The sequence below is a fragment of the Sebastes fasciatus genome, chromosome 2 (genome assembly GCF_043250625.1).
Source record: "Sebastes fasciatus isolate fSebFas1 chromosome 2, fSebFas1.pri, whole genome shotgun sequence".
NCBI classification, from domain to species: Eukaryota; Metazoa; Chordata; class Actinopteri; order Perciformes; family Sebastidae; genus Sebastes; species Sebastes fasciatus.
Genome location: NC_133796.1, coordinates 2,504,731 through 2,531,681, shown reverse-complemented (window position 1 = coordinate 2,531,681; position 26,951 = coordinate 2,504,731). Strand labels below are relative to the sequence as shown.

The window sequence follows — 26,951 nt, the reverse complement described above, 5'->3', positions numbered from 1 at the left end:
GTCCAGACGACCGACACACACACACACACACACACACACACACACACACACGTTGAAAAGTTGAATGCCCTGCAAGTCCTCTGTTGTTTAAGGTATGGACCCATGACATCATCATACCATGCACCATGTAGGGCTGAAGAGGTTAATGTCCTCCTTTATTCTGATGTAATAAATACATTCTCTAACTGCGCTACAACTTTTCCTCTGAGTCTGAGTCTTTAATTTCAGTTTTAATGTTATTTAATATGCAGGTCACACTCCGACTCGTTCATCAGATGAGAGTTTGTTGTTGCTTTTAACTTGATATGTGGTTGATTGCTTTGATTGTCTGGATTCATGTCGTCTCCCTTCAGGGACAATAAAGTTTGAATGACATTGATGTGTGGGAACACTTTAGCAGAACATTTATATAAATATATATAACAAAATATATATAGAAGATAGTTTTGGTTCAGAGTTCTCACCTTTTTTTATAATATATGTTTTTCCTTTTACAAATGTAGCTTCACAGTGCAGGGAATGTAATTATGCAATTTTACAGTAAAAACTCAGAGTTTAGCAAAAGGTATCTCATAAAAATGTGTTTAATATCTAGAGCTGAGCAAGAAAAAGAACCATGGGATCTACCATAGTAGATCAAACCCAAGGTGCAGGCTGTGCAAAGACGCCCCTGAGACGGTCCAGCACATAGCAGGGTATAAGATGCAAGCTGGATCAGCGTACATGGAGAGGCACAACCAAGTGGCTGGGATAATGTACAGGAACATCTGTACCCAGTATGGACTAGAAGCACCCAAATCCCAATGGGACATACCACCCAAGGTGGTTGAGAACAACAGGGCTGAGGTCCTGTGGGACTTCAGATTCCAGACTGACAAGCAGCTGCTGACTAACCAACCGGACATCGTGGTGGTTGACCAACAGCAGAAGAGGGCAGTGGTGATAGATGTGGCGATACCAGCTGACAGCAACATCAGGAAGAAGGAACATGAAAAGGTTGAGAAGTATCAAGGGTTGAAAGAACAGCTGGAACAAACGTGGAAGGTCAAAGCCGACGTGGTCCCCGTGGTAGTAGGAGCACTCGGGGCTGTGACCCCCAAACTGGGAGAGTGGCTCCAGCAGAGTCCAGGAACGACATCTGAAGCCTCAGTCCAGAAGAGCGCAGTCCTACGAACAGTTAAGATACTGAGCAGTACCCTCAAACTCCCAGGCTTCTGTTGCACACATAACATTATATATATATAATATATAAAATGTTATAATGTGTGCAACAATAATCTGTTAAAATAACATAAATTATAGCATTACTAATAATTAGTAAACATTATTGATTATCATTTACATGATCAGCTGTATCCCTTTACTTGTAAAATAACAATTAACTAATTTTAATGAACTGTCAATTTACCATTTATAAAAGATTTGTATTAAGTGTTTTATTTATTTTTCTATAAGTGTTACCAATGCAGAATATCACAGAGCAGAAGACTGAGCCTTGAGGAACACCAGATTTCAGATGAGCTGCAGTAATTTAAAAAGAACTCACTCGTGAGCTGCAGTGTTTGTAGGTTTATTTTCTCTGATATGTGACTGTGAGCGGTGTCCAAGGCTTTGCTAAGATTCAAAAGAACGGGGATCGAACCATCCCCCCGCCCTCGTTTGTGACGAAGAGGAGGTCAGCGCTGATGCCATCGATCCTCAGGGAGGATCAAAGCGGGACGACTGATGATCGACTCCCTGCTGATTTATCTGGAAAGAGTCCTGCCTGCTTTCCTGGAGAGATAAAAAATCATTAACTCTCTGACCAGCAGAGAGAGGGAATCTTCTCCTCTGACCAGCAGAGAGAAGGACTCTTCTCCTCTGACCAGCAGAGAGAGGGAATCTTCTCCTCCCTGATCACCATCACCCCCCCTCTGATACAGTTCAACTTCCTGTCTTCCTTTTGCAGATAGACATGCTGAAGTGTTTCACGTTGATGCATTAAGATGAAGACGGGGTCATTTATTTGCTGGGTGCACCTTTATATCAGGAGCCTACTTGTGCTCTTTTTCCATTTCCACCACCACACATCACAGAAGCCCGGCGTTCACCGCTCTCTATCTCTCTCACTCACTCCATCTCTGAAAGCACATTAATCATAGCAGACTCCCACATGTTTTCACCTCTACCTCCTCCCCCTCCCTTTTTCTCCTACTCCTCCGGTTCTCTTCCTCGTGGTGCTGGAGGCAAGTGGGTCAACGGCAACTGGAGGACTTGTTTTCACTCTGGTGGAGAGAGAGAAAGAGAAAGAGAAAGAGAAAGAGCTGATGGCAACGAGACGGCTTCTTTTATTAGAACCGAGTCTTGGGTGGTTTCCTCCACAAACTGTGAGATCCAAACCAAGTTGACCTCATGTCAGTGTGAAGGGTATAAATGTGGAAATGGGAGATTCATCCCCCGTCTTATTCTAATCTTGGACTGTTTCATATTTTCACAGACAAAAAAAAGGGACAAAACTGACGAAGCGAGAGGAAAATGTGATTGTTCTGTAATGAAAAATCAATGTGAAGGCAACGAGATGTAATTCCCCTTTGATGGATGACTACGGGGCTTTTATAGAGAACATAATAACAGAGACAAATTGAAGACACACTGAGAAAAACTACACCCCTCTACATATCTGTCCCCTCTGCCTTTCACAGGACATTATAGGAAACGAGATCATAAAAGCGAAAAAAGAGAATTTCTGCATTAACATTTATGAGGTTGGAGACCGGCCATGTAGAGGCAGGAAATCAACTACTGTAGCTGCAGCTGAAATAACTCAGGGAAGGAGAATGGAGGCGAGCCCGTAAACCATCGTTCAGTACAGTATGAAGTCACCTCTCCCATTCATGAGAATCTGAGAAAATACTAAAACACCATCCTGCAACAGGAACAGGTTTGTTTTCTGTGTTTGTGGTTCTGGTATTAAATGAGCAGACGTTGCCATCTAGTGGCTTCATATATTCATTACATTAAACATGTGCATGAATAAAACATCCTGTAATACATCGCCTGTCAGTGGTGGAAAGCCCCTCAGTATGTTGACTCAAATAGAATCCATAAATATATAAATATATAAATATGATAATATAAACCTCTGAAAAAGACAAGCCTGCATAATAAGTAGTTAAAGTACATTTTGCTGCTAATACTTTTTGCTTAAAAGGGACAGTTCAGTCTAAAATCAAAATTACATATTTTACGAGTTGTTGAGTGTTGGGAGATATCGACCGTAGAGCTGTCTGCCTTCTCTCCAATATAGTGGAACTAAATACATTTGAGTAACTCAACAGCAAAGTCTCTTTTTTGTTGTCTAAACCTAAAGAAGTTGTAGTTTTATTGCCTACATCTAAAGAAGTTGTAGTTTTGTTGCCTAAACCTAAAGAAGTTGTAGTTTTATTGCCTACATCTAAAGAAGTTGTACTTTTGTTGCCTAAACCTAAAGAAGTTGTATTTTTGTTGCCTAAATCTAAAGAAGTTGTAGTTTTATTGCCTACATCTAAAGAAGTTGTAGTTTTTTTGTTGCCTAAACCTAAAGAAGTTGTAGTTTTGTTGCCTAAATCTAAAGAAGTTGTAGTTTTATTGCCTACATCTAACGAAGTTGTAGTTTTGTTGCCTAAATCTAAAGAAGTTGTAGTTTTGTTGCCTAAATCTAAAGAAGTTGTAGTTTTATTGCCTACATCTAAAGAAGTTGTAGTTTTGTTGCCTAAATCTAAAGAAGTTGTAGTTTTATTGCCTACATCTAAAGAAGTTGTAGTTTTGTTGCCTAAATATAAAGAAGTTGTAGTTTTATTGCCTACATCTAAAGAAGTTGTAGTTTTGTTGCCTAAACCTAAAGAAGTTGTAGTTTTATTGCCTACATCTAAAGAAGTTGTACTTTTGTTGCCTAAACCTAAAGAAGTTGTATTTTTGTTGCCTAAATCTAAAGAAGTTGTAGTTTTATTGCCTACATCTAAAGAAGTTGTAGTTTTTTTGTTGCCTAAACCTAAAGAAGTTGTAGTTTTGTTGCCTAAATCTAAAGAAGTTGTAGTTTTATTGCCTACATCTAAAGAAGTTGTAGTTTTGTTGCCTACATCTAAAGAAGTTGTAGTTTTGTTGCCTACATCTAAAGAAGTTGTAGTTTTATTGCCTACATCTAAAGAAGTTGTAGTTTTGTTGCCTACATCTAAAGAAGTTGTAGTTTTGTTGCCTAAATCTAAAGAAGTTGTAGTTTTATTGCCTACATCTAAAGAAGTTGTAGTTTTGTTGCCTAAATATAAAGAAGTTGTAGTTTTATTGCCTACATCTAAAGAAGTTGTAGTTTTGTTGCCTAAACCTAAAGAAGTTGTAGTTTTATTGCCTACATCTAAAGAAGTTGTACTTTTGTTGCCTAAACCTAAAGAAGTTGTATTTTTGTTGCCTAAATCTAAAGAAGTTGTAGTTTTATTGCCTACATCTAAAGAAGTTGTAGTTTTTTTGTTGCCTAAACCTAAAGAAGTTGTAGTTTTGTTGCCTAAATCTAAAGAAGTTGTAGTTTTGTTGCCTAAACCTAAAGAAGTTGTAGTTTTATTGCCTACATCTAAAGAAGTTGTACTTTTGTTGCCTAAACCTAAAGAAGTTGTATTTTTGTTGCCTAAATCTAAAGAAGTTGTAGTTTTATTGCCTACATCTAAAGAAGTTGTAGTTTTTTTGTTGCCTAAACCTAAAGAAGTTGTAGTTTTGTTGCCTAAATCTAAAGAAGTTGTAGTTTTGTTGCCTAAATCTAAAGAAGTTGTAGTTTTGTTGCCTAAATCTAAAGAAGTTGTAGTTTTATTGCCTACATCTAAAGAAGTTGTAGTTTTGTTGCCTAAATCTAAAGAAGTTGTAGTTTTGTTGCCTAAATCTAAAGAAGTTGTAGTTTTATTGCCTACATCTAAAGAAGTTGTAGTTTTGTTGCCTAAATATAAAGAAGTTGTAGTTTTATTGCCTACATCTAAAGAAGTTGTAGTTTTTTTGTTGCCTAAACCTAAAGAAGTTGTACTTTTGTTGCCTAAACCTAAAGAAGTTGTAGTTTTATTGCCTACATCTAAAGAAGTTGTAGTTTTGTTGCCTAAATATAAAGAAGTTGTACTTTTATTGCCTACATCTAAAGAAGTTGTAGTTTTGTTGCCTAAACCTAAAGAAGTTGTAGTTTTATTGCCTAAACCTAAAGAATTTGTAGTTTTGTTGCCTAAACCTAAAGAAGTTGTAGTTTTATTGCCTAAATGTAAAGAAGTTGTAGTTTTTTTGTCTAAACCTAAAGAAGTTGTAGTTTTGTTGCCTAAACCTAAAGAAGTTGCATTTTTGTTGCCTAAACCTAAAGAAGTTGTAGTTTTGTTGCCTAAACCTAAAGAATTTGTAGTTTTGTTGCCTAAATATAAAGAAGTTGTACTTTTATTGCCTACATCTAAAGAAGTTGTAGTTTTGTTGCCTAAACCTAAAGAAGTTGTAGTTTTATTGCCTACATCTAAAGAAGTTGTAGTTTTATTGCCTAAACCTAAAGAATTTGTAGTTTTGTTGCCTAAACCTAAAGAAGTTGTAGTTTTATTGCCTACATCTAAAGAAGTTGTAGTTTTATTGCCTAAACCTAAAGAATTTGTAGTTTTGTTGCCTAAACCTAAAGAAGTTGTAGTTTTATTGCCTAAATGTAAAGAAGTTGTAGTTTTTTTGTCTAAACCTAAAGAAGTTGTAGTTTTGTTGCCTAAACCTAAAGAAGTTGCATTTTTGTTGCCTAAACCTAAAGAAGTTGTAGTTTTGTTGCCTAAACCTAAATAAGTTGTAGTTTTATTGTCTAAACCTAAAGAAGTTGTAGTTTTTCTAAATCCTGCTTAGGGCCCCCCAAAAAGTCTAGGGCCGGCCCTGGCATGCCACTCCTGTCGGCTAACAACAGGAAACCGAGGCTACAGTTGAAAAATTGGACAATAGAAGATTGGAAAAATGTTGCCTGGTCTGATGAGTCTCAGATTCATAGAGGGTGGACATGAAAGCACGGATCCATCCTACTCATTCATCATGTTTTCTTGGCACACTTTGGGCCCCTTAGTACCAACTGAGCACCTTTCCACCACATCCCAAATGAGGTGCTCTATAGGACTGAGATCTGGAGTCCATTTGATTACAGAGAACTCACTGTTCATGTTCAAGAAAGCAGTGTGAGATGATGTGAGCTTTGTGACATGGCAGAGAGGTACACTGTGGTCATAAAGGGATGGAGGTGTTCAGCAGCTCTACTCAGGTAAGCTGTGGTGTTTAATCCATGCTCAGTTGGTACTAAGGGGCCCACAAAGCAGGAGGGAGCATTCATTTCCTCATTCTATGACCACACTGAACAATGTGCAATGAGTAACTGAAAATATCAATACTAGACACCTTAAAGGTGGTGTGTACCAACAACATCTGTCCTATCTTTATGTTAATATACTTTACTAACCTTTTGTTTGGGAGCTTTGATGCAGCCATCCTCTTCTCATGGTGCAACCAGGAAGTAAACAGCTCTGGTCATGTGACCATTTTCTTCTTCTTCTTCGAGGTTTCACAGCAGTTGGTATCCACGATGTTGCATTACTGCCATGACACACATCGTAAAGACCTGTTGGATGTTTTCCTGTGATGAAAAACGTGCAACACTTCATATATTTCATTTCAAAAAGTGATTTTTTGAAATAGTGAAAAACAAAGTCTTACTGGCAAATCCGGGTTGGGTATGAGTACAGGCAGGGGCAGGTTAGGGTTCATGTAGCCTACAGGTTCCAGGCTTCACAAAGCAACATGATGATGGGGGGATCTGGCCGGGAATGAGTGGAAATGGCTGGTTATATACTGCAAATAGATGGAGAATGACTGCAGGGAAGGACAGAGAGGCAGACAACACAACAGTTACACAGAAAACAAATGTTTCCATATACGTAGTCCACAGAGCTTCCTGTGCTGTGGCCCCGCCCCTCACTGTGACATCACAGCGGGGGCGTGTTGTGTGGTTTTAGGCAGCAATGTGGTCGACTCTCTGAGGTTTTGAACTGTTTGTATCAGAGTCGTCAGAAGCGTCTGTCTGACCTCGTTTGACTCACAGACGAAACCAGATACGACGAATTTTGATCAGATAAATCAAAGCCGCCGCTGGTTACCGTAAGAGCTGTCAGCACTTTTCACACAAACCAGGAAATGACCTCTAAACCTCTACGGCTTCATCATAATGATCACTAAAGACCAGAAGACTAAACTGTTGGCTCTGGCGGTATCTAGCGGTGAGGTTGCAGATTGCAACCAATTGAAGCTTCTCCTGTGTGCCGAGTGTGTAGAAGAACTACGGTAGCTGATGTCCCTCTCTAGAGCCAGTTGTTGATGTAAGAGGAGCGTAGGTCATTTGGAGCAGAGTCAGTGGGAAGTGAGTGGTGAAGCAAAGAGAGAGAGAGAGCGGCGGCGGCGACAGCAACGACAGCAGCAAGTAACGTTATCGACTCCGGCCCATCCGTGAAAAGTTAATAGAGTCTGGTTTGTCTGTTCTGGACCACCGTATGGTGGTGCAACATGGTACTAAAAAGCAGCTGACACAGTGAAATGCTGAGTCACTGTCTCCAGTATAACAGTAGAATGTAAAAAATGAGGATTCGTGCAATGAGTAATATAGTGTAAGTATACTTTATGTAGTTAGTATACTAATATCAATGTACTAGTAGTATACTTACAAATTAACTACTTCAATACTTCTTGGGACTAAATTGGCCCACTTTCTGGTTTATAAAAGTATACTTTTAAGTAAACTTTAAGTGTAAGAATAATTAACATTGAGTACACAACTAGTTTACATTTAAGTCTTATTTTGTACTGCAACTATCCCATGAGTATACAGATAGTTTACTAGTTTATACTTGTAAGTGTAGTACTTCAATACTTCTTGGGATTATATTGGCCCACTTTTTAAGTTTATAAAAGTACACTTTAAAGTATACTCTCAATAAACTACTAGTTAAATAGTTTTTATACTACAAGTACACTTGTATATACTTGTAGCTCACTTTATAGTTTATAAAAGTACACTTTAATGTATATTCAGTAAAAGAGTTAAATAGTTTTTTTATACTGCAAGTATACTAACTTTTACTTTTCTTAAGTATATCTGATCAAAAGATTAAGTACAAATATAAGCCAAGTATACTTAGACTTTTTTGTATACTTTTGTTAAGTATATATCTGATAAGTACATAAAAAGTAAACTGAAAGTCTACTCTCTTATTTTAAGTTTAAATAGCAACACTTGAATAAACTTCCTCTTGGTAAGGGTAAGTAAGAAATGCAGGAGGCAGGAAAGGAGAGGAAAGGACGGTTAAACGAGGGGTAAATCACAGGTTGTGTTCCTGGATGTCAGTCAGAGACGTTGTGGTTCACACAGACCTCAGATCAGAACAGAAAGCCCCTGCTGCTGCTGCAGCTTCAGGTTCCCCCACCACCTCTCCCTGTGAAGGTGTTTCCAGTCACCGCAGCAGCAGCGGCAGCAGCAGCAGCAGTCCTAGAAAGACCAACACCACCCTGATCAAACAGACCACACCTCACTGAGAGATCCTTCTGATTAAATCACGTATGTCTGAACCACCGCCCGCTGCTTCCTCTGGTCTCTCTACGTGTGGAAACGTATTGTTGACCCCCTTTTATAAAACCTTCTCTCTTGTGGTGTCCACAGAAAGTGACATCATCTTTCCTCTGTACATACTCATTGTTTCTGCTCTTTTTATTGCACCTTTGCTGGAAATGTATATATATAATTTTGGGGAATCAGCGTCATCAATATTTATAACGAGGAACGCTGTGATTTTAAAGGTGGAACTCTGTGGAAACAGCCGGTACTCTACCTAAGTACAGCTTTGAGGCACTTGAGAATTTCCATTGTGTCCTACTAAATTAGTTAGAATTAGCCACATTGGCTACAACATTAAAATGCTGCTTACACAAAACTAAACTAGGACTGTCAAAGTTAATGCCATAATAACATGTTAACGCAAATTAATATCCGTCATACTAGCGGGTAATAACGCTCCAAACTTGGTGAGGAAAAGCTGTCATGGCCATTTTCAAAGGGGTCCCTTGACCTCTGACCTCCAGATATGTGAATGTGTGAGGACTTTTGTCCCATTAAAAAGTCAGAAAAATGTCTCAAAAAATTCCCAAATAGTCTAAAAAAGTATCGAAAAAAAGTTTAAAAAAAAATGTCAGAAAAAAAGTCAGAAACAAAATCAGAAAAATGTCCAATTAAAAGTCAGAAAAATTTCCAAAAAAGTCCCAAGATTGTTTCAAAAAGTCCCAAATAGTCTAAAAAATGTTCGAAATTTTTTTTCTGAAAAACCTAAAAAGAAATGTCTGAAAAATAGCCAGAAAATGTTAGAAAAAAAGGTCAGAAAAATGTCCAATAAAAAGTCTGAAAAATATTCGAAAAAAAAGTCTGTAAAAATGTAAAAAAAAAAGTATGAAAAAGTATGAAAAATACTATCTTGTCATGAAGGAGGTTAAATAACACTCCAAACACACAATACATTTTGGCGAGGAAAAACTTTCATGTCCATTTTCAAAGGGGTCCCTTGACCTCTGACCTCCAGATCAGTGAATGTAAATGGGTTCTATGGGTACCCACGAGTCTCCCCTTTACAGACATGCCCACTTTATGATAATCACATGCAGTTTGGGGCAAGTCATAGTCAAGTCAGCACACTGACACACTGACAGCTGTTGTTGCCTGTTGGGCTGCAGTTTGCCATGTTATGATTGGAGCATATTGTTTTATGCTAAATGCAGTACCTGTGAGGGTTTCTGGATCAATATCTGTCATTGATTTGTGTTGATAATTGATTTACAATAATAAATATATACATACATTTGCATAAAGCAGCATATTTGTCCACTCCCATGTTGATAAGAGTGTTAAATACCTGACTAATCTCCCTTTAAGGTACATATTGAACAGATAAAAAATGTGCGATTAATCGTAATTAAATATTTTGATTGGCAGCCCTAATGATAACACAATATTATAATTATACAATAATAAAAAACACTGAATCATAATGCAACCAAGCAGTATGCAATCCAGAACTTATTATTGCAATTTGTGTTGCTGTTGTGTTGTTTTATTTCTGTAACTGTTTGCATTGATATGCTGGTCTCTAATAAATATAATTAGCCCCCCAAAAAGAAAAATACAAGTGGGTCTGAAAGCACAGGACTTTCACCCAGGAGACTGGTGTCAAAGTGGATCTATTTGTCACCTAACTTCCATTCTTAAGTCACAGCACTTCCGGTGTTATTAAAACCCAAACTACGATCTTTTCCTAAAGCTAAACCTAACCAAGTGGAGCTAGAGTGACCAGGTGTCCCCGCTCTACGACGGACTGCACAGCATTTTTATCCCTTATTGTCCAATGTCCCACTTATTGAGACTATGTCCCACATTTTCATTGGCTCTAGTTTTCAAAAGTCAAACCACTGCAGGGCAGATGCTATTTCAAAATCTGGCTTTTATCCAAATGGCTGTGAAGAAAGCAGGGAAGGCTGTGGGGGCTGTTTTTGATGTCAAACTGCCCACACAGGGGTCAAGTGCAGGTTAATCTTCGCTACGCTGCGCCCAACGGAGGAAATTGCGTGTCACCGCAAAGACGCAAGCTATGCAGATTTAGGTGGAATATAATGTAAACTAGCACAAAGAAAAGGAAACTCAGCTTCATCAAAGACTGTGAAACTATTTATAAGTATTAATAAGCCGGTGGAAGGTGAGTCTCAGAGTTTTTTATGTATTTTACTGTTGTTTTTCAATTTCACACACGGGGGGGAATACGACACAAAGCGACACAGTTCATGTGAGTCTCACAAGAAACTCAAAAACCCATCACTGGATGCATTAAAGCATAGAGATGTTACAAGATGAGGGGCAGAATATAAATGTCTATTATTTAAGTTAGATAGACATTATATCAGCATTGTAGACGACCTCTCAGCCTTGGTAACGTGTCCCACATTGTCCCACACAAACATACTCTTTGTCCCACATTTGGTTTGATGGGATCGCCCTAAGGTGATCTATTCCTAAGCCTAACTAAGTAGTTTTATTTTGAAAAGACTGGAGCGGAAATTGACCCGTGCGTCACGCACAAATAATACATTGTTGAAAGTCGTGCTGAACATCACGGGGAAAAAAGGGAAATTCGTGTCAATGTACACGAATCAAATAGATTAAATGTGTGATTGTTTCACGGACTGCCATCAGACTGTTGCACTTTCTATTAGTTGTTGTAACTATTCTGGGCTGATCTTTTACTTTAACTCTCACATTAAAGTGTTTGTTTTTGTCCCAGCAGAATGTGTTGTCACACAATCTGGTTTTAAATCTGTTAAAAGTGTCTGCTCCTCTTAATCAGTCGGAGTACTTTCAGGTGAAAATGGGTAAAAACTGCTTGTCTGTCTGTACATCTCCTCTCTCGCTTCATGGATCAGAGCCCTTTGTGTTTGTTGCCCAGCTGGACTATTTGTAGTAGTGCTGCTGTGTTCCACCATTTCAGCAATTATTTTATTATAATCAGAAGCACCAGTGAACTCAGGTTGTTAGAAACCACCATTGAGACTCGCGGGATCGTGGGCGATCAGACTAGTAGGTTCAGTTTCAGGGTTAGAATGAAGCCACAGGTATCATATGAAACTAGAAAAACCTACAGAATCAACTGGTGCCAACCGTGGTATACTATCATGTCAGTAAGTAGGATAAATAACGCTCCAGCTTTGGGCTAAATTTTAGCGAGGAAAAACTGGCATGGCCATTTTCAAAGGGGTCCCCTGACCTCTGACCTCCAGATATGTAGATGAAAATAGGTGAGACCGTTTTTTTTAACTTGACCTCGTTGTATAAAATGACTTGTGGTGACCTCTAGGATAATCACAGCCTCATGAAACTTTACAGCCACAAACTAGAGACCTAGAGCATTCAGAGGATGGATGGATCAGACTAGAGACCTAGAGCATTCAGAGGATGGATGGATCAAACTAGAGACCTAGAGCATTCAGAGGATGGATGGATCAAACTAAAGACCTAGAGCATTCAGAGGATGGATGGATCAGACTAGAGACCTAGAGCATTCAGAGGATGGATGGATCAAACTAGAGACCTAGAGCATTCAGAGGATGGATGGATCAAACTAGAGACCTAGAGCATTCAGAGGATGGATGGATCAAACTAGAGACCTAGAGCATTCAGAGGATGGATGGATCAGACTAGAGACCTAGAGCATTCAGAGGATGGATGGCTTTCCTAGCTAGATTGACAATAAAGGGGTTTCTGAGCAGTTTACACAACACAAGTGCTCGCCATCCAATCGGCAAAAAATGCAATTCTTGCAGAAATCTCCAAATGTCAAAAGTTTTTGATCCCAAATCACAGCATGGCTTTTTCTATGGTGTTCCTCAAGGTCTTGGTGTCTTAATGTGGTATTTTGGAGGATTATTGATCAAAATCTGTGCAACAAAAATTGCTACAACAACTAATGAGACATAATAGAGCATGGGGATGACCATCATATACTTCTTTCATCATGTTCTACACTCTCATACACTTTCACTATTTATTTTATTTAACAAATTAATTTTTCAATTCATGTTTATTTCTGATTTATGACTAGAACAACTTGACTCAAATTAATCTTCAGGTTCTCAGCTTTCAGATGATGTTCACCACTTCTATGTGACATCTACTGTTGACCTGCTGTCCCCCCCTAACCCCCTGTACCCCCCTAAAGAAGACTAAACCAGGTCTGTTGTGGGTCTCAGAGGGTTAAAATGTACCGGCTCCAGGTGTTTGTTGTCAGTCAGTTTGATTCAACAACTTCATTCATATGAAAACAAAATGATTTAACTCACGTTAAAACTATATTTGAATATATATATTTCTTTAGAATTATCTTTTTATGTGATTCTTTTGTAGTTTTGTGATATTATTATTAATCTTGTCATATTTCTTTTGTGTCTTCTGTCTCAGAGAGGTTTTTAATATCAAAGAAACGAGTGAATTTCATAGAGATTCTCTGCCTCAGACTTTAACAGAAGAATAAATGCACGTTTCCTTAAAAGGCCTGTAAGCGTTTTGAAGACGAGTGCATGACAAAGGCAAAATGTTGTGTGATCTTTGGGGGCTGTAATCTCACGCAGGAAGCAGGAAATCTTTCAGATCACTGATAAGCATCGATCCGTCAATCAAAACCAGGTCAGAGGTCTGAAAAAAAACAAAAAACACACGGCATGCCTGATAGTGATGAATCTGCAGTCCGGACCGACCTGAGTCACAACACGACTGTAAACCAGGTCAGACTCTGCAAAACGCTGCAGAGGCAACCAAGCAAATCTAAGAACTCCTACAGAGTGAAGACAGACGGGGACGACTCAGAGAGATACAGGGGCCCAGAGGGGCCCCAGGATATTATCATGTTGGACTGGTTGGCAACTTTCTCCTGTTGCATCAGACATTAAAGCAACTGTGATGCAGAATGTGACGTGATGTGAGGTCATGATGTGACTCATCCTACACACATCTGACGCTCTGACAAAGATTGCAAATCTTTGTTTCACTGTTCCCACAGCTTCAGGCTAGTTAACATTCTTCAGCCTTTAACATTGATGTTTGTATTATGGTTGTTTTACTTTTAATGTTTACTAGTTTTAGGTGACTCTTCTCTGTACAACTTCTGTGAAATCAATTGTTTTAATTCTATGACACACGTATATACTTTGAGAAAAAGATGCAGGAATTAATTACCTTAAACGTTAATGAAATGAAAAATCCCGGACAAGCCCCCAATTATGTTACGACTGGCTCGAAAGCCGCTACATAAAGATGCAACAGGACAACAAAAAGCATAAAATAGGGGAACACAAAAAGCTGTGTCTTGTGTCACACAGGTGCTCTCAATCAATCATCAGGGAGCTGCACCTGGAACACAAAGACATAGAACAGACACACACACACAAGCAAAACAACAGAACACAGAATGACACATTACACTTAGAGACTGTGAAACAATCAACCTCAACGTATCATCACCAATTTAGCTCTGTTTTTGGTCTCCACCAGCTCCTGAGGGAAATATCTGTCTCTTTAACTGCTAAATGCTCCACTATGTTCACCAGCTAGTCTCTAACTGAGTCTGTCAGCTGGTTGGTGCTTAGTAGGTAGTGAACAGAGTACCTGAGCAGGTAGTGCACAGAGTACCTGAGCAGGTAGTGAACAGAGTACCTGAGCAGGTAGTGCACAGAGTACCTGAGCAGGTAGTGAACAGAGTACCTGAGCAGGTAGTGAACAGAGTACCTGAGCAGGTAGTGCACAGAGTACCTGAGCAGAGAGTGAACAGAGTACCTGAGCAGGTAGTGCACAGAGTACCTGAGCAGGTAGTGCACAGAGTACCTGAGCAGGTAGTGAACAGAGTACCTGAGCAGGTAGTGAACAGAGTACCTGAGCAGAGAGTGAACAGAGTACCTGAGCAGGTAGTGTACAGAGTACCTGAGCAGGTAGTGCGCAGAGTACCTGAGCAGGTAGTGAACAGAGTACCTGAGCAGAGAGTGAACAGAGTACCTGAGCAGGTAGTGAACAGAGTACCTGAGCAGGTAGTGTACAGAGTACCTGAGCAGGTAGTGCGCAGAGTACCTGAGCAGGTAGTGTACAGAGTACCTGAGCAGGTAGTGATCAGAGTACCTGAGCAGGTAGTGAACAGTTGTTGTTGTTTTTTTTCTAATCTAATCTCGTCCATAATTGCAGCTGATTTGCAAACATTCAGTCCTATTTTCCAGCACTGATTCATGTAAACTCTTCAGAAAAATATGAATTAATCACATTGACTCTCTGGTTTGGCACATCCTGGCTACCGTACTCTGACTACTTAGGTTATGTTATTAAAGGTGCAGGTTGCAGATTGCAACCAACTGATGCTTCTCCCGTGTGCAAAGCGTGTAGGAGAACTACGGTGGCCGACGTGAAAAGCTTGAATGTCCCTCTCTAGAGCCAGAGTTTGGTTTGTTTGTTCTGGGCTACTGTAGAAACATGGCAGGCGTGAAGAGGACCGGCTCCGTATGTAGATATAAACGGCTCATTCTAAGGTAACAAAAACACAACAAATCTTATTATCAGGTGTTTATACATTAATGAAAACATACTGATTATTATATTCCATTTCTGCCAACAGATCCCCTTAAATGTTACACACTGGTCCTTTAAGAGTTCACTTCAGTTAAACCAGGAAAAACAGACCAAAGATTCATGAAGGTATGAGGACGACTGTAACAACCGTCTGAGAAAGTTTCCCAACAAAGTCTCCGGATGATGTTAGAAAGCTTCTTCGGCATAGCGTGATGCTTTATGATGAAGATTGTGAAGACTCTATAGAGATGACCTAGATAATGTGCTGCAACTTTTTTGTGCAGAACGATTGAATCTGTGGCTCCGACTTTGAAAGTGGGTCGACCATCAGGCCTTGTCATGCAGTCTGGTCTGTGTGGTTTAGAGAGGAGGATCAAAGATGCACAGATGGGTGACATCATCACAGGAAGTGATGCTGATCAGGATAAATATCGGCGCTTAACCCAAAATCCAGCAGAACACCAGCGAAGAAGAACAGGACCTGCACCTGCACACCAGAGGACACAGCAATCAGCGACCTCCAGCTTACAGCTTCTGACCTGAACCTCCAGCAGAGCCTGAGAACCCTGAAGAACAAGACTCGGTGGCGTCTGAAAGATCTGCGAAAAGACAAAAATAAAGATCTGATTAGGAACCAAAAAGAACCAACGAGGACACTCAAAGCATAAGAGTCCAAACCGTCAGCATGTTTTCAACAGCAAACTCCTCCAAAGTGATGGTAAGAGCTTCTCATTTATATCTGAGTGCAAACGTTTCGAGTTCAGGATGAGATTTGAGGCTTTAAAAGCCCCCAAAAAACTCTGGTAAACAAAGAAGTGAGACATTTTGAAATAGAAAATTATATTAATAATAAAATTAAAATATATAAATGAATGAAACTCATCTCAGTATGAAATGTTTAATCATTTTGATTTTCACAGTGACAGTGTTCATGTTTTAATTCAAGAGGCTGCACATTAAAGCCTTCAAAAGCTTTCTATTTTCAAATGTATTTATTCAATATTTGTGTGTATTTTGGGGGCCTTGTATGCATTTATGTGATGGTAGAGAATAGAGATCTCAAAGATTTAATTATGGTATTATGATATTATATTTTAGCCTCAAACCCCTTATATTTTATTTATAGATTAATACATTTTAAACATTCAAACTTTTCTATTTTTTTGGGTAAAATGTATTAAATAATACATTTGAAATAAATAAAAAATAAATACATTTTATTTGAATTATATTGTATTTTTAATTATATTGCAAAATTATTATTATTATTGTTTATTCAACTTGTAAAATAATTATTGTCATTTTAATCATTTTATTTATATTAAATAATTTATATTAAATTTATATTTGTATACATTTTTTTTAAATCATGTTTTCCCAAGTCAAACGTTATTATCCCAAAAAATGTAAATTAAAAATAAAATTTAAAAAAACAGATATTATTTATTATACATGGAAAAGTAAAAGAACAAAAACCTGTGTCTGAAGGTTAATTTCTCCTCCTCTTCCTCAGGCTGCCTGTGTGGTGGCGATGATGATGATGATGATGATGATGGCGGAGGGAGCAGCCTTAACGAAACACCCGGCGAAGACACACAAGAATTCGTCTGTTGAAGCGGCGGGAAAAATGGTCCACCTGCAGATTGACCCCAAAGCTTTTGTTCCTATCAAAACCACCAGGCCGCTGCAGGACGCCTCCATCTCCCCGTGGACATACAAGTACGGAGACACACACATAAGAAGCCACTTCATCAGCTAATATAAAGAAAACAGTGTTATGGTCCTTTAATCAACTCTAAGATAAAGTGATATTTACCTCCCTTCTCTCTGTCCTCTGTCCTCAGCACCACCCAGGACGACTCTCTGCTCCATCCTCTGTCAGAGGCTCGCTGTTCACTGCGCGGCTGTCGGGACTCAGAGGGCCGTGAGGACCTGAACCTTGAGTCCAGACCTATCATGCACCAGGTGCTGTTGCTGCGCCGGGTCAAGTCGGCGGGGGAGGAGACCAGCTACCACTTCAAGCTGGAGTCCCGTCTCATCGCCGTGGGCTGCACCTGTGTCCGACCCATCGTCCTTCACCAAGCCTGAAGACCAGCAGAGACCGCACCGGCAGAAGCTTCTGTCTGGAAGAACAAGAAAAAAAAAAAGTTAAAAATGTTATAACCTGCTTACCATTTAATAAGTAGAAACTGTTATTTTGGAGGAGAGAAAGGTATAATGTGAAGATTTATGATTTGATTTTAATAACTTCTGATCGATCTGAGTGAAGGAGAGGTAGATCTTAGAGTCATCTGCATAGAAACTGATATCGTGCTCTGAAATATTGAACCTAAATGTGGTATATATATATTACTATCTAATAGGCTAATCGTGACTTTAAAAATCAGAGTGGAGAGTCTCACAAGACATCACGCCAAATATCTGACTTAATACATCATCATTTAGGATGCATTGTAAATTAAAACTAGTAGTTAATATGTCATGATTTAGATAGAAGAATTAACTCCAGCTTTTCATCCGTGTATTTAATTTGATGTGAGGTGAAAGTTTTCCTACATGCTGCTCTGTGATCTGGTGGATGGTAAATTAATCTATTAATAACTTATTTTATTTTGTTTACATTCTTAAAATTTGTCTCCAAACAGAGAAATGGAGAAACTAGACAACTACACTTTGGAGATGAAGTTTAAAACAGATTATTATTATTATTATTATTATTGGATGTGTTTCATATACTATGTTCTATTTATGGTTTATTTAAATTATTTCCTATTTAAAACATATTTCATTAGGTATTTATTGGTGATATATTAATGTTGATGTATTTATTCAGAGGCTGGATGTGGTGTTGACTCAATAAAAAAAACTAATTAACAAATAAGTAAAGTGTCATTGTTTTATTCTTGAATTTAAAATATAATGTGATTTCTGTACATCATCATCATCATCATCATCATCATCATCATCATCATCATCATCACACCCTGACTCCTTTACATTGACGTTGCCAGGGAAACAAACTGACACACACAGCTGTAAACAATTTACACAATCGATTATCAGTTATTCACCAGTGAGATTCATTCATTCATTCATATCATGAGGGGGTGGGGGGGTTGGTATAATGATTGTTGGACAGGTAGATATCCAGTCATATAGCTAATGTTAGCCACACAACAAACAAAGGTCTTGTTCGCTAACATTTTAGTTGTTAATTTCAGTACGTTGTCTTGATATTCAGAAATATGAAACTTATTCCTAATACAGAATCTGAAAAACAAAAACTTGGGTGCTGTGAAAGCCGGACTGTAGTACTGAAGTTTTAATTACTTATTACTTCGTATCGATCTCAAGTGTGTTTGACTCGGACTCGTCTCAGTTTTGCGAATGCTTTGATTCAAACTCGTCTTGGTTTTGCGAATGCTCTAACTTGGACTCGTCTTGGTTTTGCGAATGCTCTAAGTTGGACTCGTCTTGGTTTTGCGAATGCTCTAACTTGGACTCGTCTTGGTTTTGCGAATGCTCTAACTTGGACTCGTCTTGGTTTTGCGAATGCTCTAACTTGGACTCGTCTCGGTCCTGTGAGTGTTATAATTTGAACTTGTCTCGGTATCATCTATGTTTTAACTTGCACTTGTCTCAGTGTCACGGGCGTTTTGACTCAGACTTATCTCTATCTTGTGAATGTATGAACTCAGACTTTTGTGGTCATTTTAAACCGGACATGTCCAACTCTAACGAGCGCTCTGATGCGGACTCGCCTCAGTGAGTGTTTTTGACCCGGCCTTGTCTTGGTTTGGTGGGTGTTTTCATCCAGACTTGGACTCTCAGTCTCAGACACTAATCTAAGCCTACAACAGACTTTGGTGTCAACAAAGTCCAGTTAACCTTTTTGCCTTTCCTGGTATTGGTCTTGGCTTGGTCTTGATCTGTGTTAGGACTCGGTCTTGACTCACTACACTTCCCTACATCTGCCACTAGATGTCTTTCTTGTTGTCATGGTTTTACAGTAAATGTGATGATCTAAACCGTCCAGCAGATGGAGCTGTTTAACTCAGATCAGTTGTACATCCAGGTAGCAGAGACTCCAACACATTCAACCCTCTCAGCAGGAGGAGGCGGTCCAGCCTGTGTCTTTCTGTGAGGGATCATTTTGACGTAGAAGTAGAAGACGCCCGGTGCGGCTACTGCAGTCCAGCTGGCTGTTTTCTGGACTCCTTGGACTCGTGTCCGGGTTCTGTTTCAGGTATGGTTTTGGTCCACCTTTCACACTTTTACAATCACACACATGAACACATTGGCACTGTTGGCATAGCAACAAAGCACAGTAAAACCCCTGTGAACCATCTAATGATGAATATGCAGCGTCCTTCACAAGTTTTATCTCGTTTAAAGAGAGTCCTGGTTGTACGGGAGGAGGTCGAGCAGTCGGACTCTTCCTCAGTCCTCCTCCTCCTCCTCGTTTTCTTCTTCTTCTTCTCACTCTTTTCAGAGTCTCTTTGTCCTGTCAGTCTCCCAGTCGGAGCAGTGCCAGGTTGTGCCGGCACATCAATCCTCAGCTCATCAGCCCTCCAAAATGGCTTCCAAATAAGGTTCAGCTTGTGTTGTGATCAGGCCATCAAGACACCTGGAGGCAGAAGAAACGGGCTGGAGTTAGCACGTGGCTAACACACATGGAGAATGGCAGGACATCCAACATTGTCTTGATTCAGACGTTGATGAATCAAGACGAGATACAACATGTTAACCCGTGAGCTTTAGAGAGTCAGGCTAGCTGTTTCCCCTCACTTCCAGTCGTTATGCTAAGCTAACATTGTCCTAACTCCAGCTGTGTACGTAACATACAGACACTCTCTGCAATAAAGTCCCACAATGTCAAACTATTACATTAAGAATGCTTTTCCATTTAACATTATTTTGTCAACCCCTTGTCATCACACCACTGTCTTCATATTTTGTCTCAGTGCAGCTACCCAGAATGCCCTCCTCCTCCTCCTCCAGCTCGTCCTCACCTCCACACTGTGCTTGTCCTGAAAGACACAAACACAAACTCCCTGTTAGTGATTCATTCCAATAAAACAGAATCATGAATCATCTCAGCAAATGAGAGCGAAAGCTGACGATAAAAAAACCTGCGTCCTCACCTCCTCCTGCAGTCGCTCCTGTGAGGCGTTCAGGTGCATCTGCCGCTGCTCCTTGTCGGCGTCGGCGCGGTGCTCCTGGCGTTCTTTGGTCAGAGCTTTCTGAGCGACTTCGCGCTCGTGCTCCCTCCTCTCGGCCAGGTGCTTCAGCAGCTCCGCCTCATGACACTAGAGGGAGACAGAGGAGAGGACGTGTTTTTGGTTTTGCTTTTTCCAACAGAATCATTTTCTTGTCAGTTTGTCTTTACTGTGTCACTATGAGTCTGTTGGCCACTAGTTTATTGGTGGTCTTGATTTCTGGTTTGACAGCACTTGCATGATATCGCACCAAATCATCCATGCTCTGTGTTTGGTCGGCGTGAATGCCAATCAAAAATCAAAGACTTACAATCAAACTAGTTTGCAGCCTTAATGCTGATAATCAGAAATATGGCTAAAAGAGAGTGCTGTGGCTAGAACTTCCTTGAATGTCTCAGACAATCATCAGCGATAATACTGTAAAATAACGTGCGGGGTTCCTCAGGGATTGATTGTGGGGCTACTGTTTTTTGTCGGTCCACCACTGTGGTCCACACTAAAATATTTCAACAACCACATGATGGATTGGCGTGAAATTTGTTTCAGACATTGATGTTCCCCTCAGGATGAATCGTAAGGATTTTGTTCATCCAATACTTTTGTTTATGACCAAATACCTGCAAAACTAATGACATTCCCATTTAGGCTGCATTCACACCAAATCAGGCGTAGAGCATGGTTGTTGCGGCGGTGTGGGAGTGTCACTTGTCACTAATGGCCCATCAACACCAAGCAACCGCACAATGATTACCGTCTTTGTACTCCATCATTGCCGGCTTTTACAGCTCTGGATCACCGGTTACATGATTGGCCACTAGCTTAAACGTACTACCCCACATTCAAGTCAATGGATGGACTGGTGTTTTCGCTGAAACTCCTGATTTGGTGTGAATGCAGCCTTAGCCTCAGCTGTAGGCCTACTTTGTGTTTGGTGCTAATTAGCAAATGTTAGCATGCTAACATGCTTAACTAAGAGGGTAAAGTTGCTAAATATCATCATGTTAGCATGTTTGCATGCTGATGTTAGCATTTAGCTCAAAGCCCCTACAGCCTTGTTCTATGAGGCTTACGGTGGATCATCACTCGCAGTGCGAACTAGCCTAGCGGTACCTGACAATAACAATCAATGTTGCCCTCATTCTCACACCCACCTTCCTCCTCTCCTGAGCAGCGTCCAGTTTCTTCTGGATCTCCTCCAGCGAGGGTTTCCCGCGAGGCGGCGTGGTCGCCCTCAGCTCCGGGCCGCCGTCAAAGGTGGGCGGCTTCAGGATGACCTCGAAGGCCTGGCCGCTCGTACGCTTGCTCAGCTCGATCACCTCCATGTCCCGGATGTTGCACAGGTTCAGGTCCACCACGCCTGCTGCAAGAGGAGCACGAGAGCGTTAATAACCAACGGTTTCCACTATCTGTATAACGTCTGTGTGGCTCCAGGTTCCTCCAAAGACAAGCAGGTTAGGTGAAATGGAGATACTAGATACTGATATACTGGTGACACCCCCCTTCTCACCCAATGCATGCTGGGATAGGCTTTTTTCTGTAGTTCACATAAGTTTTTACACACAAAAGTCTTTCCTGCTGTACTGCAAGTAAAGTTGAGCATGAGATGATAATATCTCGACATGTTTGATCACTGTCCATCACCTGTTTTACCTTTTATCTAGTACTTCATCTGTCTGAATAACGCCAGCTAACTTGAGTCATTATCGCCTGCCTACATCAGAGAACCTTTTGTATTTTTTGGTAATTTCCAAATGATTCACGTTTTCTTTTTTCACTTGTCACAGCAGGAAAGTCAAAGATGGAACTAATGACATTGTTCTATAATGCAGCAATCAATATTATGATGATGATGTTATGATTTGTTGACGAACTGAGTTGATGTTATGTATCAAAATGTACCTTAAAGGGAGATTTATTAGTATCTTATCAACATGGGAGTGGACAAATATGCTGCTTTATGCAAATGTATGTATATATTGATTATTGTAAATCAATTAACAACACAAATCAATAACAGATATTGATCCAGAAACCCTCACAGGTACTGCATTTAGCATAAAACAATATGCTCCAATCATAACATGGCAAACTGCAGCCCAACAGGCAACAACAGCTGTCAGTGTGTCAGTGTGCTGACTTGACTATGACTTGCCCCAAACTGCATGTGATGATCATAAAGTGGGCATGTCTGTAAAGGGGAGACTCGTGGGTACCCATAGAACCCATTTACATTCACTGATCTGGAGGTCAGAGGTCAAGGGACCCCTTTGAAAATGGACATGACAGTTTTTCCTCACCAACATTTAGTGTAAGTTTGGAGCGTTATTTAACCTCCTTCAGGACAAGCTAGTATGACATGGTTGGTACCAATGGATTCATCAGGTTTTATAGTTTCATATGATACCAGTATCTTCAGTCTAGCTTTAAAACTGAGATAAAAGAGTGTTGCTAACCTTCCTTGTCGGCCGTGGTGTCTCTGGGTTGGGGGAGGATGCAGGAGCAGAAGAGAGACACCAGGGGGAGCTCTCGCATCTTCTCTCGGTATGCTGGAACATCCACAGAGAGAGAGAGGAAAAAAGAAAAGATGCAGCTGAGCCACAAATCCTCTACAGACACATTCAGTCATACGAACATGAACACATCACACCGACGACAATCAATATGAGACTAAAAATCAGTCAGAAAATGTGTGATAATAAGTGAGGTTTTACCTGCTAGAGTCATTCTGCTGCTGCTGTTTTCTGTCGAAGACACTGTGGTGAGGTAGAGTCTGTTCCTGAGGAGAAACACACGGGTCACGTTAAGGTGAATCCAGGAGAGTCGGTGCAGTAGAGCTACTCTCTGCTGTGCAGTGGAAACAGCACTGAGCATTTTTATGGATTGCTTTTTGCCCTGAATAAAGCTTCTCAGGCAATGACACACTTTAGCATCTCCTACGGGAGCGTGAGCAGGAAATAGAGTAGAAAACAGAAACTACAAAGAAAGAAAGGAACCAAAAAAAAAAGAAAACAGTTCAAGAAGAAAGAGGAGAAAGTGCCTCCTCAGCAGCATGAGATGTTAACCTTGTGGAGTTTAAGGTCACCTGGGGGTTCATTTGTTTACCAGATAGAGACATCGTTTTTATCTTTAATGCATCATTTTGTCATTTGGTCAAAGTCTGATCATTTTTATGTTAGAAACATATGTTAAATTAAATGTTGTTTAGAAGACACAGGAGTTTATTTAGATCCCAGATGTCCTTTAAAAGTTTATTTTATACAAAACTGTATCTCATTTTGATTTAAATGTCAGATCTTTGTTTGTGTGAGTCATTCGTTTAAAAATATGAGCAATTAGCTGTTTTTGGATTCAGCAGCCGTGACTTCAGGGGATTAAAATGATTAATCCAAAGTGTGAATCAGCAGCAAACACAGAGACATGACACGCTGCAGGAGCTCAGCTGAATGAATCAGCCTCCTGATGTTACAGATCATCCAGCTCACACTGAGTCAGGAGAAGTTCAACAGCAGAACCAACCTTCACTTTAGTGCATTAAAAAGATAGAAACAACCCCCCAGCTGCAGGTTAACATGATGCTCTATTATCTATTCATCTACCGGGCATCTTTTCCTTTAACTGTTAATCTCTGCAATATCCAAAATAAAAGACAAATATGCATGTTTACGTGTCAAAATCACAACGTATTCCTTAAACAGTTTCTTCAGTCTGAACAACAAACACAAAGAGATTCAGATTACAAACAAATGAAGATAAAATCTCCTCAATTTTATGAAGCAGATCATATTGTTAGAGTAAAAAGACTGCAAAAAAACATGATTCTGTTTGTCACTTATTTATATTGATTATCCTTTAAGGGCTAAAAAACCTGTGTGTGTGCCTATATATGTGTGTGTATGTGTGTGTGTGTGTTTGTGTGTGTGTGTGTGTGTGTGCAGGGACTAAGCGATGATGTCATTGTTGCCAGTAAGCGCATCACCTTCTGCAGAGAAGTGCGAGTCGAGCACGCAGCTCAAACACTAAAACTGATCGTAAAAAAGGAGAAGAAAAAGATGCAGGAAACAAAACAGCAGAGACAGAAACACAGAAAAGATGAAATGAAAATGATGAAACAGAATCTGCAGATGAATCATAGAATGAAAAACGAGTGAAACCATCTTCCATCTGTTCACATGTCTGTTTAAAAAGAGGCTGCAGCCATCTGAGCTGCAAACATGCAGGAAGCTCAGAAATAACACTAAATAATAATCACAAATACATGAAAACATATGAATATATAATGTGCAGTGTGTACTCACCCTGCAGTGATGCTCGGTCTCTCTGCTCAGAGTGAAGATCTGCAGCTCAGCAGCATCAGCACCAAACAGCAGCCTGCTGTATGACATCACCCAGGAGGGATCTGATTGGCCGGCAGGGATACTGGGCTGTGATTGGTCCAGCAGGCCAAGGGGAGGAGGAGGAGGAGAATGAGGAGGGGAGGAGGACGAGGGGGTTCAGAACAGTGGAGGTGTATTTCAGAGGAATCCTCTTCATCACTGACAGAAAGCTCTTCAGCTCTCACAGAATTTACAAGGAATTTCACTTCAATTACACTGACACTGTTCAGCTATATATAATATATATATATAATCTGACAGATGAGATCATGTTCTGCAGAGACACACTGTGCAAGAGCAGATAAAGAAGATTTAGGACAAAGATCTTATGACAATTTAACAACATTTTTATTTTTTTAATTAGTATATATATATACATATATATATATACTATATAAAAAATGAAACATTGCATTAAAAGACAGAAGAGCTGATCACCTGACGGTCTCAGACAACCTCTTTAACGTTGGAGTCTCCAGCTCTACAACCATTAAACTCTGTTCAAATTCACAGAACTTTATTCTGAACTATTACACGGCTGTGTTGAATACTTGATTCTGATTGGTCAATCACGACGGCCTGCGGTCTGTAATTTCTGTATAACAGACCGTTGCTATGTATAGCAGACCGTTGCTATGTATAGCAGGCCGTTGTTATGTATAGAAGGCCGTTGCTGTGTATAGCAGACCGTTGCTATGTATAGCAGGCCGTTGTTATGTATAGAAGGCCGTTGCTGTGTATAGCAGACCGTTGCTGTGTATAGCAGGGCGTTGCTATGTATAGCAGACCGTTGCTATGTATAGCAGGCCGTTGCTATGTATAGCAGGCCGTTGCTATGTATAGCAGGCCGTTGCTATGTATAGCAGGCCGTTGCTATGTATAGCAGGCCGTTGCTATGTATAGCAGGGCGTTGCTATGTATAGCAGGCCGTTGCTATGTATAGCAGGCCGTTGCTATGTATAGCAGGCCGTTGCTATGTATAGCAGGGCGTTGCTATGTATAGCAGGCCGTTGCTATGTATAGCAGACCGTTGCTGTGTATAGCAGGGCGTTGCTATGTATAGCAGACCGTTGCTATGTATAGCAGACCGTTGTTATGTATAGCAGGCCGTTGCTATGTATAGCAGGCCGTTGTTATGTATAACAGACCGTTGCTATGTATAGCAGGCCGTTGTTATGTATAACAGACCGTTGCTATGTATAGCAGACCGTTGCTATGTATAACAGACCGTTGCTGTGTATAGCAGGCCGTTGTTATGTATAGAAGGCCGTTGCTGTGTATAGCAGACCGTTGCTATGTATAGCAGGCCGTTGCTGTGTATAGCAGACCGTTGCTATGTATCACAGACCGTTGCTACGTATAGCAGACCGTTGCTACGTATGACAGACCGTTGCTATGGGCGCAGCTCTGATGTCGGACTCTGGCGGACCGTTTCTGGGTCAAAATATTGATTTCTTCAGTAAGTAGTCGTGTAATAAACGGGATAATGTGCAGCCAGCCGGTCATTGTTGTGAAAGAATCCCCTTCAGGGCGATCGGAGACCCTGTCGGGGATTCTTTCACAACAACGACCGGCTGGCTGCACATTATCTCTTACTTATAGCGGAAAATGTGTGAAAATGTAATGATACGTGAGAATATTGATGGAAAGATGCAGCTGTAAAACAACATGCAGCCATTTGTGATGATTCACTTTCAGGAGCTTTCCTGTCATTGCATGTTGTTATTGTACCCGAAATGAAGTCACACAGACAGGCGGCCCCCGACCTTTGACCCGACCTGTGAGGAAATGTCCAGCAAGAGGAAAGACAAGAATGTTTCACCAGACAGAAACATCAGGTTTTAGTAAACACACTTTCTGTCGGACTGCATGTCAAATAAAAATGAAATGCAGTTGTAAAACTTCTATGAAGATGAAAGGACAGCTGGATCTGGTTGGATCTGGTTTGTGTGTTGCTTCTGGGGAAATGTCAGCGCTAAATTTAAAAGGCTGACAATGAACTCTTACTCATCCTCGCTGAACACTCATCTCAGATCAGTATGTGTGTATTAACGCCTCCGCCTGCTGCTCTGGTTGAAAGCCAAACTCGCTCTCTGTCTGTCTGCCGCTCTTTATTCAAACTCATCAAACGCTCGGAGAGCTCCACAGAAGCTGCACGGTCGCACACACACATGTATTATGTTA

At 40.3% G+C, this 26,951-nt stretch overlaps 2 protein-coding genes and 2 long non-coding RNA genes across 4 annotated transcripts; 1 reads left to right on the top strand and 3 right to left on the bottom strand.

The window, feature by feature from the left end:
* Positions 1 to 588: 588 nt before the first annotated feature.
* On the bottom strand, positions 589 to 13,946 carry LOC141781491 (uncharacterized). Its single transcript, XR_012596877.1, has 5 exons — positions 13,802 to 13,946; positions 6,706 to 6,840; positions 6,452 to 6,625; positions 2,163 to 2,264; positions 589 to 1,773 (listed from the first exon to the last, which is right to left on the bottom strand). It is a non-coding gene; the product is annotated as an uncharacterized LOC141781491 (long non-coding RNA).
* Positions 13,947 to 15,640: 1,694 nt separating this feature from the next.
* LOC141781489 (uncharacterized) lies at positions 15,641 to 17,153 on the bottom strand. Its single transcript, XR_012596876.1, has 3 exons — positions 16,992 to 17,153; positions 16,652 to 16,811; positions 15,641 to 15,774 (listed from the first exon to the last, which is right to left on the bottom strand). It is a non-coding gene; the product is annotated as an uncharacterized LOC141781489 (long non-coding RNA).
* On the top strand, positions 15,763 to 17,369 carry LOC141781482 (interleukin-17F-like). Its single transcript, XM_074657246.1, has 3 exons — positions 15,763 to 15,893; positions 16,689 to 16,894; positions 17,020 to 17,369. Exons 1-3 carry the CDS (start codon positions 15,861 to 15,863, stop codon positions 17,261 to 17,263), a joined length of 483 nt encoding a protein of 160 aa, XP_074513347.1. The 5' UTR covers positions 15,763 to 15,860; the 3' UTR covers positions 17,264 to 17,369.
* Positions 17,370 to 18,609: 1,240 nt separating this feature from the next.
* On the bottom strand, positions 18,610 to 24,803 carry LOC141781476 (stathmin-4-like). Its single transcript, XM_074657235.1, has 7 exons — positions 24,690 to 24,803; positions 23,106 to 23,170; positions 22,848 to 22,940; positions 21,546 to 21,754; positions 20,320 to 20,484; positions 20,188 to 20,205; positions 18,610 to 19,802 (listed from the first exon to the last, which is right to left on the bottom strand). Exons 2-7 carry the CDS (start codon positions 23,116 to 23,118, stop codon positions 19,794 to 19,796), a joined length of 507 nt encoding a protein of 168 aa, XP_074513336.1. The 5' UTR covers positions 23,119 to 23,170; positions 24,690 to 24,803; the 3' UTR covers positions 18,610 to 19,793.
* Between the last annotated feature and the right edge of the window lie 2,148 nt (positions 24,804 to 26,951).